The sequence below is a fragment of the Petaurus breviceps genome, unplaced genomic scaffold, assembly GCF_028583685.1.
Source record: "Petaurus breviceps papuanus isolate PSGF00001 unplaced genomic scaffold, PetGlider_PUasm1.0 183, whole genome shotgun sequence".
Classification (NCBI taxonomy): Eukaryota; Metazoa; Chordata; class Mammalia; order Diprotodontia; family Petauridae; genus Petaurus; species Petaurus breviceps.
This window is the reverse complement of record NW_027185791.1, coordinates 4003854-4019345: the sequence shown is the minus strand read 5'-3', so window position 1 is coordinate 4019345 and position 15492 is coordinate 4003854. Positions and strand designations below refer to the sequence as shown.

General features: G+C 36.6%; 1 protein-coding gene across 2 annotated transcripts in view; it reads left to right on the top strand.

The window, feature by feature from the left end:
- The first annotated feature begins 232 nt into the window (after positions 1-232).
- The window catches only part of SNX24 (sorting nexin 24), a 247367-nt gene continuing 232107 nt past the window's right edge, over positions 233-15492 (top strand). The window contains exon 1 of one of the 2 annotated variants that reach the window (XM_069087816.1): positions 233-390. In XM_069087816.1, the coding sequence (XP_068943917.1) occupies positions 259-390 (132 nt within the window). In that variant the 5' untranslated portion in view covers positions 233-258. The remainder of the gene's footprint in view (positions 391-15492) is intronic. The other variant, XM_069087815.1, reaches the window with a different exon arrangement.

The following is a 15492-nucleotide window of genomic DNA, read 5'->3' as shown; positions in this document are numbered from 1 at the left end:
CCTCTCCTCCCGGACCCCCGGGCGCTCAGGCCTCCTCGGCCTCCCTGCCCGGACACCGCAGGGTCACGTGGAGGCGTCGCGTCCTCACATGACGGGATTGCAGCTTGACCCCCGGGCTCAGGCGGTGAGGGCGGGGCCCCGAAGGGGGTGGGAGGAGGCGAAACGGCCCCGCCTCCAGCCCCGCCCCTCCCGCGCCTCGTTCTGAATGAAGCCTCCGCCTTCCTCCTCCTCCTCCCGCCCCCAGGGGCGGAGCCGGCGATGGTGGGGCGGAGGCAGGAGGAAGAGGAGGGGGGTTGGCCCTCAGCCCGCCCGGCCCAGCCCGGCCAGGCCATGGAGGTCTACATTCCGTCTTTTCGTTATGAAGAGAGCGAGCTGGAGAGAGGCTACACGGTAGGGCGCGAGTCAGGGTCAGGAGGGAGCCGGCCGGCTGTTGGGGAGGGAAAAAGTCAGAGGAATCCTGAGGGGGAAGTCCCCCCGTCCCTAAACCCGGCTCCCTGCGGGACAGGCTTCCCACCCCGGCTCCTCTCCCGGTGGGGAGAAAGGGCGGGGTCCCGCGAGCTTGGAGGCGCGTCGTCCTGGAAACCTCCGCGGCCCCTCCCCCGCCCCCATCCCCCACCCTTCCTCCCCATCGCGGGCTCTCGGTGTTGCTCGGGTCACGCCGGGAGGCGTCGTTCGGTTCCCTGGCCTGGGTCCTGATCTGAGCGTCTGCAGGACAGATCCTGTGGGCTGGGGGGCTCAGCCTACCTGGGCTGCTGTCCCCCCCCCCGCCCATCCCCCCAACACCGCACATAGAGCAAAACCCAGTCAAAACCAAAAAGGCTCGGGGTGGTGGGCGGAGGTGGGCACGTCCGCCACCCCGAACCCGCAGTCGCCAACCTTGTTTCCTCTCCTGCCCCAAATAAAAAGGGTGCGTGGAGCGGCTTGTGAGAGAGCCCATTCCGGAGTTGAGTCTGGCGCTGGGGAACGCAGCTTTTTCACCGTCTACTTTTAGTGTTAGGATTTTGTTTCTTTCTGAGCTACCTTCCACTCTTACTGCCTTTTATGGCAAAAGTGGTTTATAAGAAGTTTGCAGAATTCTGTGGCTTGTATCAAGATGGACATTATTTAAAAAGCATAGCTTGCTGGCTGCTTATCCATTAAAGCTTAACACAAAATTCTCAATTTCAAGTAATTTCTAACATGCTTTCCTCCATGAAAAGTTGGTTGTTTAAGTCAGATTGAATGCCTGTTCTGTGTCAGGAAAGTAGAAGCTTGTAAGGGACAGGATCGTAGACAGAGCTGGAAGGGACTTCTGCTGTCATCTAGGGAATGGACGATCCAGTCCTCCTGTTTTATAGGTTAGGAAACGGAATCACTCCAAGGCCAAGTAACTTGTCTGACATCATTCAGGTAATAAGGTTTATGACTCCAGAGCACCTTTTTCAATCCAGGTCTACTACCAGTGTTTCCTGCTTTTGGGGGCTTATGGTTTATCTTGTAGGGGAGAACACAGATTGTAAAAGGTTAATAAAAGGTTTAAACACTGGTTTAAATGTCACAAATAGGACACAATTAACTCTCTAGCCAAACTGGACTTTTAATTATTCCTCATACATGACACTTCATCTCCCATCTCTGTGCTTCCACTGCCTGTCTTCTGTTCTGGGAATGTATACCTTTGCCTCTTAGAATCCCTTCTTCAGACTCAGCCATCTTCTGTGTGAAATGGAATACAAAAGCATTAAGTACTTATAAGTGCCAACTACTCTGACAGAAAATATTACATATAGAAAATGAAGACAGTCCTTGTTCTCAAAGAGTTTACATTTGTATTTGGAGAAGACAACATATGGAAAAGTTCAGCTGCCAGTTCAGGGGCAAGGCCCAGGGGTCTTAATTTAAGTATTGTGAAGGGGAGATCTTTGAAGGGATCCCGATATCCTTAGCTTCTAGTACTTTTCCTCAAAGGATTTGGAATTAGAGGACTTGGGTTCAAATCCTGGGTCTGTCATTACTGCCAGTATCACCTTCAGGAAATCACTTATCCTTTCTGGATGTCATTTTCCTCTATAAAATGAGTGGGTTGGACTATTTGAGCTCTGAGAGCCCTTCTAGCTCTAAATCCATCATTTTATTTACACATCTCTTCTGCTATAAGCTTGAGAGCAGAGGCTTTAATTTTTGTCTTTAATTGATATGTCTTTGTCTCAAAGACAGCACTGTGATGAGTACATTGAAGGTGCTTGTTGATTGATAAGTAAATGATACAGACAAGTGCTAATGAAGTTCACTAGACAAATGAACTTAGAAGGAAAGGGAGATTTAAGCAATGTTGATCCATTCCAGGTAAGAAGAACTTCCTGATATTAGAGAGCTATTGAAGATTTTGAACAGGGAGAATGACATGATTAAACTTGTATTTTAGGAGGATTAATCTAGTAGTCAGAGAGGCATTCATCATGTCATAGTGGAAAGAGACCTGGCCTCAAAGCCAGGAAGCTTCAAATCCTCCCTCTGACACACACTAGCCATGTTGATCCTGGGAGAGGCACAATCTCTTAGTTTTCTGTCTAGGTAACTCTGAGACTAAATGTTTCTGAGAAGGAATAAACCTATATTGGTAGGGGAAGGTCCAGTACCAATTTCTGATTTAATGGGTCATGTATCAAGAATGAGTGATAACATGGTGACAGGGGTAAATACTGCTGTCCTCTAAATATTAAAAGAAATGAAAGAAGACTTCTGGTGCATTGCATAAATCTTTCCTTTAAGGAGAGGACAAAAAATCCCACAAGTAAAGAATGTATGGAGGGGTTGTTGGATATACTGTGAGATCATGGATCCTTCTAAATTAAAAAAGAAAATCTGGTGATGTTATGCAGAAGTTTTGGATCGGGGAGACTAGAGGCAAGAAGACTAGTCAGTCAACAAGCATTTATTAATCCCTTTATTAATCACAGTGGCAGTCACTGTGCTAAAGCAGTGGGGATTCAACAGTGTCCCTGTCCTCAAGGAGCTCCCATTCTAATGGGAAGAAAACATGCAAATAACTATGTATATGAATGATATGTACAGAATAAGTTGAAGGTACTGTTATTAAAGGCCAGGGACCTGGGGAGAGGGGAAGAGTGGGGAACCACTGGCAAGAGGTAGATTTGAATTGTCTTTTTAAAAAATATATTTTTATTGATCTTTTTTTAAGTCACCAAAATTTCTCCCAGTACCCTTTCTCAGAAAGCCATTCCATATAACAATTTTTAAGAGAACAAAAAGAAAAAAAAAATTAGCAAAACTGATCAATATATTGCAAAAGTCTGAAAATCTATGTAATGAACCACATTTCTGGACCCTGGGAGTGGGGGAGGGAATGTCTTATGTCTTCTTTGGATCTGTGCTTGTTTTTTGTAACTTTGCACTTTTGTAATTTTCACTTTTGGTTTTTGTGTGGTTCTTTCTATTTAGATGGAGGTAGTTAGTATAGAGTTGTATATATTGTCTTTTTGTCTCTGCTTATTTCATATAGATATTTCTGTGCTTTATTGTATTTATCATATTTTTTACTTAGACCACAATTTGCTTAAGCCATCTATGGGTATATACTTTATTGTCAATTCTTTGCTACCATTTTGATGTAGCATCAAATACCTGGATTATTTCAATAGCCTGCTGGTGGGTCTACCTACCTCAAGTCACTCTAATTTCTTCTCTGTTCATATACTAAAGTAATTTTCCCAAAACTCAGGTCTGATCTTATAACTCCCCTACTCTATAAACTCCAGTGGCTTCCTATTGCCTTTGGCATCAAATGCAAAATACTCTGTTTGGCATTTAAAGTCCTTCATTTAACCTAGCTCTGTCTACCTTTCCAGTCTTCTTATACATTACTCCCTGACTCTGGGCCACTGGGCCTGCTGACTATTCAAGGAAGAAGATATTCCATCTCTTAGCTCCATGTATTTTTTCTGGCTGTCCCTTGCCTGGAATTCTCTCCCTCCTTTGCTCCAACTACTGACCTCCTTGACTTCCTATCAGCCCCAACTAAAATAGTACCTTCTACAAGAAGCCTTTCCCAATTCCTCTTAATTCCAGGGCCTTCCCTCTTTTAATTTATTTCCCATTTATCCTGTATATAGCTTGCTTTGTGTATATTTATTTACATGTTGTCTCCCCTGTTAGATTGTAAGCTCCTTGAGGGCAGGAACTGTCTTTTGCCTCTTTCTGTATCCCTGTCTATTAACACTGTGCCTGAAACATAGTAGGAGCTTAATAAATGTTTATTAATTGATTGATTTACATGGGGACTTTCTCCATATTAATGGTCTTTTGGGGGCATAGGCATAGTAGTGGAATTTCTGTGTCAAAGCATGTGGAAATTTTTGTCATTTTATTCGCATAGTTCCAAACAGCTTCCCAAAATGATTGTGCTCATTCACAGCTTTACTAGCAATGTACTAGTGTGCTTATCTTCCTACAACCCTTCCCATCTTTTTTCATCTTTGCCAATTTTTCAAGGTGTATGGTGAAATCTCAGGGTTATTTTGATTTTCCTTTTCCTTATTATTAGTAATTTGGAGTATTCTTTCATATGGTTATTAATAGTTTTGCAGTTCTTTTGAGAACTCTTTGTTCATATTCTTTGACCACTTTATCTATTTGAATAAGATTTTTTTAAAGATTTTTCCCATTTGGCTGTTTCCCTTTTTAACTTGGGTGTACGATTTTGTATATATAGAAGCTTTTCAGAAAGTTCCATCAAAGTCTTTTTATCTGTACTTTAATTTTATTTCTATTTTATTCTATTTAATCTATTTTGTTTTTTGTAATTTGCCTCTATGCCTTGTTGGGTTAAGAATTCCTCCCCTGCTCATAGCTGTGAAAATTATATTATTTGTTTCTTGCTCTTTTTTTATAATAGGATCTTTAATATGATGATCAGTTATCCTTTTAGAATATATTGTGTATTATGACTTAAAATGTTAGTCTAAGCTAAACTTCTGCCAGACTGCCTTCCAAGTTTGCCAGCAGTTTTTAATCAAGTAGGGAGTTCTTTCCTAAATAATTTTCCCCCCAGATTATCAAACACTAGATTACTGAGTTCTTTTGTTTCTAATTTTCCTTTGCTTAGTCTTTTTCATTGATCCACTTTTCTGTTTTTTTACCAGTAGAAAATTATTTTGACGATGGCTACTTTACAATAGAATTTGAGGTCTGGACATGCTATTCTTCCCTAGTTATTTTCATTATTTCTCTTGATATTCTAGATTCTTTTTCTCAAATGCATTTTGTTGTTTTTAGAAATTGTGAAGATGGGAGAAAAGTGTCTCCTTATTGGTAACATGATTTAGAAATTTAAGCTAAGTCTTGAAGGAAGGCAAATAAGATCTTTTTAATTTAATACATTGCTGTAGCTTCTTTTCTTATATATTAGTTAATATTTCCACATTGATATTCATTAAGTATATTAGTCTGTCAGTTTGGTCTTGATATATTGGTTTATCATTTCCTTCTGTTTTCTGTTTAGGTATCAAGACCAAAAGTATTTGCTAAGATCCCTTCAATTTCTGTTTTTGATAACAGTTTATTTCATATTGAACCTATTTTTTTCTTTGAATCTTTAATAGAATTAACTAGTAAATCCTTCTAGTCCTGATGTTTTATTCTTTGGAAATTTATGGCATATTCAATATCTTTTTCTAAGATTCTCTTTGTTGGTATTATATTTTTGGAAATGTTCTTACATTTCATGTCAACTTTGTTGATATGTAATTGGGCATTGTGTATCTCCACTTCTTAATTTTTTCTTTTTTTAGCAATTGGGATTAAGTAACTTGTTCAAGGTTACAAGGCCAGTTATTTCTGGGTGTGGTGTTCAGTATCTGAGCTCGGATTCGATCCCCAGGTCATCCCGACACTAGGGTGCTCTTACTTGCTGAGCCACCTGGCCACCCCTTCCACTTCTTAATTGTTAATTGTATTTTAGATCTGATTTTCACCAGAAAAGAGGAACATTGGAATATGAATACTCTTTCAGATTTCAGTTCAAATGCTGAAAGTTCTCTTAAAAGAGACCTTAATACCATCAGCTGCTAGTGCCCCTCCCTATCCCAATTATTATTATTTTTTTAAGCAGTTGGGAATAAGTAACTTGCTCAAGGTTACACAGCCAGTTATTTCTGGGTGTGGTGCTAAGTGTCTGAGCCCGGATTCGATCCAGGTTATCCTGACTCTGGGGCCGGTTCTCTTACTCACTGTACCTGGCTGCCCCTCAATTATTTTTTATAATGACTTGTTATATAAGTTCATTGAAGGCAGGGCCTTTGTAACCCTTATACCTAGCACAGTATTTGGCATTTTATAGGGACTTAATAAATATTTACTGATGAACAAATTAATGGATTTAAAACTTTGTTTTATGCCTGGAGTTAAAGAGGAGTTGAGACACTCTTTATCAGCTTAGAAAGAAGTTACAGTATAGTGGAATGGGACTCTGTTCTTTACTCTTTGCTATTTAACATTTTTATCAATGATTTCAAACACTAAGCATCCTTATCAAATTTTTGGATAATAAAACACTTGCAGCTTTAGTGTATCAGCTCTTTAATAATAATCACTACTAAAAGTCCCATAAACGTCTCTAACTCAACAAGCCCCGAACAAAAAGCACAGTGTATTTTACTCCAAACCCATCCCTCCTTCAAAGTTCCCTATATCTTTTGATGGTGCCACCATCATTCCATTTACTCAGATTCACAACATTAGAGTGATTTTTCATGATGCTAGGATGAAACATAATTTTTCCAAACTTAAAAAAGTTTTTGAGGATATGCATATAATAACCTAAACCCTAAGATAACATCATCAAATCCTTCAAAGGTTCTCAATTAAGTTCAGGTCACCAAATCATTCCTTCTTAGTTATAATTTAGTTCAGAGTAGCAGTTACCCTTGTTAACCTCTTCACCTTCTAAAGATAATCTAGTCTGGAAATCAAATAAAAATGTATCACAGGCTCTATTTTTAGTTGAATGCTATTTACAGAATTCAGTCTTGGAAGTGGATAAAGCGTTTTAGAGAACAACTGATTTATCACACACATGATCCAGCAAGTGCCCTCTATCCATGCCTTTGTTTGATAGTCATCTATAAAAGACACCCCATTACCTCCTAAGACAATTCCTTCCACTATCAGAAAGTTCAATTTCTTGGGAGTTTTTCTTTACATTAAGTGTAATTCTTTTTCTCTAAACTTTTAAGAAATTAATTAATTAATTTTTGGTTTTCAACATTCACTTCCATAAGCTTTTGAGTTTTAAATTTTCTCCCCTTCCTTTTCCTCCCCACTCCCCAAGATGGTGTACAATCTGAACAAGCTCTACATATACATTCATATTAAACATATTTTCACATTAGTCATGTTGCAAAGAAGAATTAGGACCAATGGGAGGAACCAGGAGAAAGAAGAAACAAAACAACAACAGCGAAAAAGAGAGCAAATAGTGTGCTTCTATCTGCATTCAGACTCCATAGTTCTTTCTTTGGATCTGCACAGCATTTTTCATCATGAGTCTTTTGGAGTTGTCTTAGATCCTTGCATTGCAGAGAAGAGCCGAGTCTATGAAAGTTAGTCATTGCATCATGTGGCTGTTTACGGTGTATGGTGTTCTCCTGGTTCTGCTCATTTCATTCAACTGACAGTTATGTGAACTGATAGTTCATGTAAGTCTTTCCAGGTTTTTCTGAAGTTTGCCTGCTCTTCATTTCTTAGAGCCCAGTAGTATTCCATTATATTCATATACCACAACTTGTTAAGCCATTTCCCCATTAATGGGCATTCCCTCAATTTCCAGTTCTTTGCCTCCACAGAAAGAGCTGCTATAAATAGTTTTGTACATGTGGGTCCTTTTCCCACTTGCATGAGCTCTTTGGGATATAGCCCTAGATGTGTATTGCTGGGTTAGAGGGTATGCACATTTTTATAACCCTTTGGGAATAGTTCCAAATTTCCCTCCAGAATGGTTGGATCAGTTCACAACTCTACCAATAATGAATGTGTTCCAATTTTTCCACATCCAGCATTTATAATTTTCCTGTTTTGTCATGTTAGCCAATGTGATAGGTGTGATATGGTACCTCAGAGTTGTTTTGATTTGCATTTCTTTAATTTAGTTTGCATTTCTCTAATTGGTTGTTTGTAGCATTTTTAAATATGGCTATTGATAATATTTCTTTCTTAGAGGAAGGAAGTTTGTATTTCTTCATTTGTCCTTTCATATTCTTTGACTATCGGTTGGGTTTTTTTCTTTTTTTCTTGAGGAAGATATTTAGTAACATAAATTGTTCCTTATGAGAGCTCTTTGTTTTACATCACCCAAGTTTTGATATGCTGTCTTATTGTTGTAATTTTCCTTGATGAAATTATCATTTCTTTCTATGATTTATTCTTTGAGCCTCTGATTCTCTAGGAATAAATTCTTTAGTCTCTACTTAACTTTTTGAACCCTTTATTTAATGTCCCATTATTTAATGGTTATAATTTTTATTGCATATTCTCTTAAAGGATATCCTTGATATTTGTACTTTTTTGCATTTTTATGAGGTTTTATAATCTTAGTACCTGGTCATTTTTGTAAAGATTCTATATATAGCTGGTAATATGCATACTATTTTCTATTCCCATCCAATAATCACTAGAAATCTCTCCAATTTAACTTCTCTAAATGCTCTAATTCAAGTCTCTAACTTCTTTCTTGTTTACATTTTTGTTTGTTTTTTTTTTTTTTCTTGATCTTAGAGGGAATATAATAATTATAAGCCAGCTGGCTATTTCTTCATGTAATTCAATTAATTCTAGATACTATGCTATTATGTTATGCATATATATTAAGTATTGATACTGTTTCCTTGTCTACAATGACTTTATAATGACAAGATAGTTTCCTTTCTTAACAATTTCTGTTTTTACTATTGCTCAGAGATGATGTTTTCTGAAATATCCATGCTTTATTTGAATTTGGCTGAAGTATGACATATCATTTAGCTATCAAAGCTTAAAACCATACTAAAACTTTTGGGATGCCCTGTATTTTGTTCCTCATCATAATTTGGAACAAATCTTTATATTTTCAATGTGTTTCTTCTTTTTGGAGCAGATCTATTTTTGGGACAGTCAAGTGATTCAGAACCATGAAATAATATTATAGATTATACTCAGTCTTTCAGGATAATTTATTCTTGGTTGTAAGCCTTTATTTTTTGCTTTTTGGAATATTACATTTTTATATATTTTTTTTCTTTTTATAGTATATGATTGCTGTTAAGTCCTGAATGTGTTTTCTTGTTACTTGAAGTCTTTTCTTCTGACTGCTTGCAACATATTTCCTTTGCTCTGGAAGTTCCAGATTTTGGATATGACATTCCTTGGAGTTTTCATTTGGACCTTTTTTTCTAGGAAGTGATCAGTCACTGTTTTAGATTTTGGCACTCCTGGGAGTCTTTCTTTTGGATCTTTAGATCTTTTTTGGATTTGGATCTTCTTTCAGAAAGAAGAAAAAAATCACTTAAAAAAATCACTTTTCCTTTTGGTTCTGATACATGTGGGCAGTGTTCTTTTATGATTACTTGAAATATATCAATCTAAGTTTTTAATTTTTATTTTTTAAAATTTATCTTGGTTTTCAGGGAGTCTGTTGATTCTTAAATTATTTCTGCTCAATCTGTTTTCTAGGTTGTTTCCAGTAACAGTTATCTTGCATTTTCTTCTCATTTCTATATTTTGACTTTGTTCTAATATTTATTTTGAATCTTACATAATCAGGTTGGGTTTCCTATGTTCTGTTTTTCAGGTAGTCTGTTACTTCCAGTAAGTTTTTCAACCTTCAGCTTTAAGCTTTTTTTTTCACCTTTCAGTCCACCCCCACACCCCTCCCATTCTTATTGAATATCTCATTTCTTAATTTAATACTCTTATTTCCTTTGTTGTACCCACTCTTGTAGGTAACTTGTAGTCTTTCTAGGTTACTCCCTTTCTGGGATTTCCTCTTGGTTTTCTGTTAAACCATACTATTTTTTCATATTTTTGTTGTTGTTCAGTCATGTCTAATTGTTAGTTATGGTGGTAATTATGTGGAGAATGTTTTGTTGTTCAGTCGTTTCAGTTGTGTCTGACTCTTCCTGACCTCATGTGTGGTTTTTGGCATAGTTTGCCATTTCCTTCACCACCCCATTTTACGGATGAGGAAACTGAGGCAAACAGGGCTAAAATGATTTGCCCAGGATCATACAGCTAGTAAGTGTCTGAGGCTGGATTTGAACTCATGAAGATGAGTGTTCCTGATTCCAAACCCAGTGTTCTGTCTATTGCACCATCTAGCTGCCCCCTCTTTTTTTCTGTTTACTCATATTTTTAGCATCATTTCTTGGTTTGGGGTTCTTATTTATGTCATTCTCATATAGAACACTTAGATGCATTGGTAGGTCTTGTTTGGTTCATCTGCACCGGCCTTGTTGTGACTCACCCAGGACAATCCTTCTCTGTACTTCCCGACTTTTTTTTTAACTCTCTGTGTCCCATGCCTGAAGATGTGCTCTCTTTTTTACCTTCATCTCCTGGCTTCCCTGACTTCCTTCAAGATATCCATCCTACTTTCTGCAACAGTCTTAGTCCCCTCCACTGCTGGTGCCTTCCCTCAGAGATTGCTTCCAGTTTCCTCTGCACATATTTATTATGTATTGAGTTGTTTTCATATCGTCTCACTTGTTAGAATTTGAACTCTTTGACGTCGGGGGTCTGTTTTTGTGCCTGGTAGTAAGGTCTTGTTTTGTCCACATAACAAGCACTTAATAAATGCTTTTTGACTTGATTTGGCTTGTTTCCTCTGTAGTCTGGATGCCATGGTCACTGGTGATCTCAGTTGAGTAGTTGGTATTAGACTTTATTTTCTTCTTCAGTCCCTTAGTGTTCTCATTGCTCACTATAGTTTTAGGTCTGAACTAATAGTCTTAGTTTTGAGAGCGGGAATAGTTGGTGTTCTTGAAAGTAGAGAAACAGATCTGGGCCTCAAATTATGATACTTATTAGTGGTGAAGTGCCCCAGTCTTGGTTATATTCTTTAAGAGCAACTTCCTCAAAATTCAGGAGTCACACATGCATCTCTGCCATCAGTGATATTACAGCATTATGATGTTTCTTCCTTGTAAAAATATTTGCAAAATTTCTTCTTTATTTCTTGCCATTCAGAAACACTCATCTAATGGGGGAAAGACCATACATAAAAGGAAGCTGAAAAGCCGGGAGAGGGGGTACCAAGAGGTAACTGGAGGGGAAAATCAAACAGAGCTACAGGTGAAAGCAGAAGAGTTATTTGCAAAGTTCCTACTCCTCTGTAAAGGAAAGCTTTGGGAAGAGTTTATGGCTCTAACCTCCAGCCCGCCTCCAGTCACAGGGGAGAGGCAACTGAGAGAGTTGAGAAAATGTTGGGTAACAAAAGTTGAGTCAGTCCATGTGGTGATGATTTTGGAGGAGGCATGATGTTCACTGGAGTGGAACTGCTAATGGAAAATGGATAGATGCATACTAGCTATGCAATTACTAAAATTGGTGTATTCCACCCACCAACTTTTTTGTCACTGAATCCTCTTGGCAGCTGTCCATATTGATTTTTCAGTTGTGGGTGACAGGTTTGGCATTTTAGGCAGTGGGTGCTGTACTCGGTACTTCCTTTTTAAAAAGTGAAAGGAATCGTGTTCTAGGACTCACCATAGCATTACATCCTACTGCTCTGACCATAGTACATGTAGCCTACTGATACCTTCAGTTCAGTTTCTTAAAAAAAATTCATTCCTATAAAGATCAGAAAGTTAATTTACTTAGTCTTTTCTCAAAAACTGTGCTTATTTACTTTTCTGTTTCTTTTGTTAGAAGTATAAATCAAATATTTATCTCATCTTTTTTTAAAGTCTCTTTTTTTTCCACTGAGATTAGGTTAGTTTTATAGTATTCGTTATTTTGGGATTTCATATTAAGCCCCTTCGCTTTTTGGACCATTCATCATGACTATCCCTAATTATTTGAGATAGTATTCCTTCATATTTGAATTTTTTTCTATTGGTTCCTTAGAAAAAATTTTGTTTGTTGTTGAAAGAATTAATTATATATAGGAGCAGCTAGGTGATGCAGTAGGTAGGTTCTGGCCCTGGAGTCAGGAAGATCCAAATTCTAATCAGGCTTCAGACATATATTAGCTGTGTGACCTCCATCAAGTTGCTTAACCTCTGTTTGCTTCCCATGGTTGTTTTAAGGCTCAAAGGAGTTAATATTTGTAAACCTCTTAGTACAGTGTTTATTTCTTTTCTTACATACCCTTGAGATTTTGATCTTAGAGCTTTTCTTTGGTGGTGTTTTGTCAGTTTGGTTGAGTAATATTTTGTTGTTAATATTTGAAAGTTCTGGGTATTTTTTTTCTTATATTTTTTCTGCAGTATGGTATTAAAGGTTTTTTTTTTTAACTTGTAATATTCTTTTGGGAAACTCATAATTCTTAAGTTTTTTCTTTGCATCCTATCCTGAAGTCATTTGGTTTTGCTTATATGGAATTCATATATTTTTTAAAGGTGTTCTTTTAAAGCCTTTTGCTTTTCTTCTGACAAATTTTCTTCCACTTTTTGTATTTTTATCTTCCAAATCTGTTATTCTCTCTCAGAATCTTTCTTTAGTGGTTTTTTAACCTTTTTGTGTCTCTTCTCAGATTAATGATTTTAAATGCACAAAATGCAAAAGATTACAAAGTATGCCAATTATATTGATATAGCCATCAATTCTTTCTTAAAAAGTTCATAGACACTAGATTAAGAATCCTCCACCTCTTAAAGATTTTCCATTGTGTCATCTGGATTACATACTGTTTTTTGTTGTTGTTAAGAGCTCTGATTTCAGACCAAATTTCATTGCTAATGTCTTATTTTAGAAGTTTTATATATCTTTGGAACTTTTCTGGAGTTTTTTGCTTTTGTTTGATGGTTTCTGGGAAATCTACAAAATTCTCTTTTTACTGTGGAACCATTGGTTCATTTTCCTCAGTAGTCTAATAAGTTGTTTGGGCATTTCTTTGGATTTCATTCATTCTGTTTTTATGGTTCTCCTTGCTGATTTGTCTGCTTGTGAACTAGATTTCTAGTAAGGGTTTCTTCTTTGACTTTTTGGTCTTAGAACCTCTGATTTCTCATCCTTGGTCCTTTCACAGCTTTGCAGATGACTCCTGCTCTTCTCTAGGTTGTGGTGGCCTAACCTCTGTCTTTGTTCAGAGTTAAATGTGAGTGGGTAAGAAATGACCTCAATTGGGTTTCCAATTTATTCTCCCTTAGGTGGAAATTCTTTTCCTTCCAACTTACTCTGTAGTACCTATGTTTTTGTTCCTCTCCTTTTCTTGCCTCAATTTTTCTTACTCTCCTTCATGTAGCTGGGCAGAATTAGTTGCTAATTAGCTGCCTTTTGTTGGATGTGGGGAGTTTATGCTGGGTGCTTGCCTTGGAGGTGCCACTGCTAGACTTGGAAGCACACAAATCTTTGTGATTACTTGCCCTGTCTTTGGTATGGAGTGGGTTGGGAGGGAGGGAAGGAAGCTCAGTGTGAACTCTTAAGTATTTAAATTCTCCGATATTATTTGATTTTTAAAAACCTCTTGCTGTGTTACTTTCTTATCTTGTGGATTTGTTGTAGTTACTCTATATCTGGTACAAATTTTATTTTATTTTTTTTAGGTTTCCATATTGGAAGGTTGAGGAAAAGAACTACTCTGCTGTCTTTGCTGATCAAATTGTTGAAATGGGACTTTTTTTTTTCCCATTGAGTTTTGAAAATATTTTTCCTCAAATACATTTGAGTAAAGTTTATACCTCCATTTTACAAAGTGATTTTTCTATTATGCCTTAGTAAATTAAATTACATAGTAGAGAGCAAAAGTTTATAGAAAGGTCTGTTTTCCTTGTTTAATTCCAGTGGACAATTAGACTCTATTGTCAGTTTAAATTGATGACTATAGCTTACAAACTATTGAGCCTGTGCTAATAAATGCAACAGTTGTTCATAATTTGGTGTTAAATGACCTTTAAATGTAGAAGCTTACTGAGGATATCCTTGGGGAACAATTTAACTTCCAAATGACACCCATGAGTACTTGTTATCATTTAAATATGCTTCCTTTTGTCAATAACAGAATAACAAGTACTGGTTATATTTCTAATGTTGATTCAGATACTGGGAGCCTGCTGAATAAATTAGTGTACATTTGATTTATATTGACCAAAAAATTTTACATTTGTGTGTTACATGTCAAGGTGACATGCATTTAAATGCACTTTAGAGCAGAGGTCATGTTTGACTGACACTTATGCTTACACTACTTTTAATTAACTTTTCAACATTATCCCAAAATTCCTTTTGAAGTACTAATTACGTGGGAACAGGATGGAAATCAACTTAAGAAGACAATAGTCTTGAACTTTGCAAGAGGATAATAGATGAGTAAATTTTTTGATAAATTGTTATAAGTAAAATCTGCATATAACATTATAGAATATTAATTAAATGTCTTTGCTTTTTCTGCTGATAGCTTGGGTGAAACATTGAGATGAAATTAAAAGAGATAATATTAAGAAGTCCTATTTTGATGTTAGAAAAATTGTGAGATATTTATTTTCTTAGTGCATTTAAGTGCTATTTTTTTAGGGCAGTGATTCTACCAGTTAATGTAATTCATTAATACGGAATGCACCAATAATTTGGAAACAGCTATGTTTACTTACTCATAAGCCAAATAGTATTGTATTAAAAATTTAGGACACTTTTAATCATCAACTCTCCCTTGAAGGATAATATATTCAGACTTACAATTCCTTTACTTGCATTAGTTCATTGAGAAGTTTCTGCTGAATTTTGTTGAGAAGATAGTATTCCTAAAAGAGGAAGTATGTTCCAGGTGAGATGTTTAAAGACTTTATTTTTTCAAAATATGAAAATATTGTAGTGACAATAATACTTTGGAATTTATTAAGACTTTATAAAGTATCTCTGCATATTAAAAATGTGTTTTTCAGCTGAAGTTTTCGTTGAACTAGATATATGTTTATAGAGAATATAGTATATATTCTTTTTGATGTGGGTTGAAACCCAAAGATTAAAATGAATGAATTTATTCTTTTATATTAGAGAATATCTTCTAAAACCTCTCAGTCATCTTGGATATCACAAATTAAGAATGTTGATCATGTAGTTGAACAATCAATTGGTCACAATAAGTATTTATTGATTTTAGAGAACTGTTTTATAGGAAATGCTTAGATAATTTCAGCTGACTTGCTTTACTTAGGGTGTTGTTCATGGAAAATAATGGACATCCTTCCTTATTTTCTAGTGTATGAATAAATATGCTTTGTTTCTTTAAAAAGAGAATTAATGAATCAACTTAAGCAACTGTATCAGCAATGCCATATTCACAATGCCTATAGAGATTACAAATAT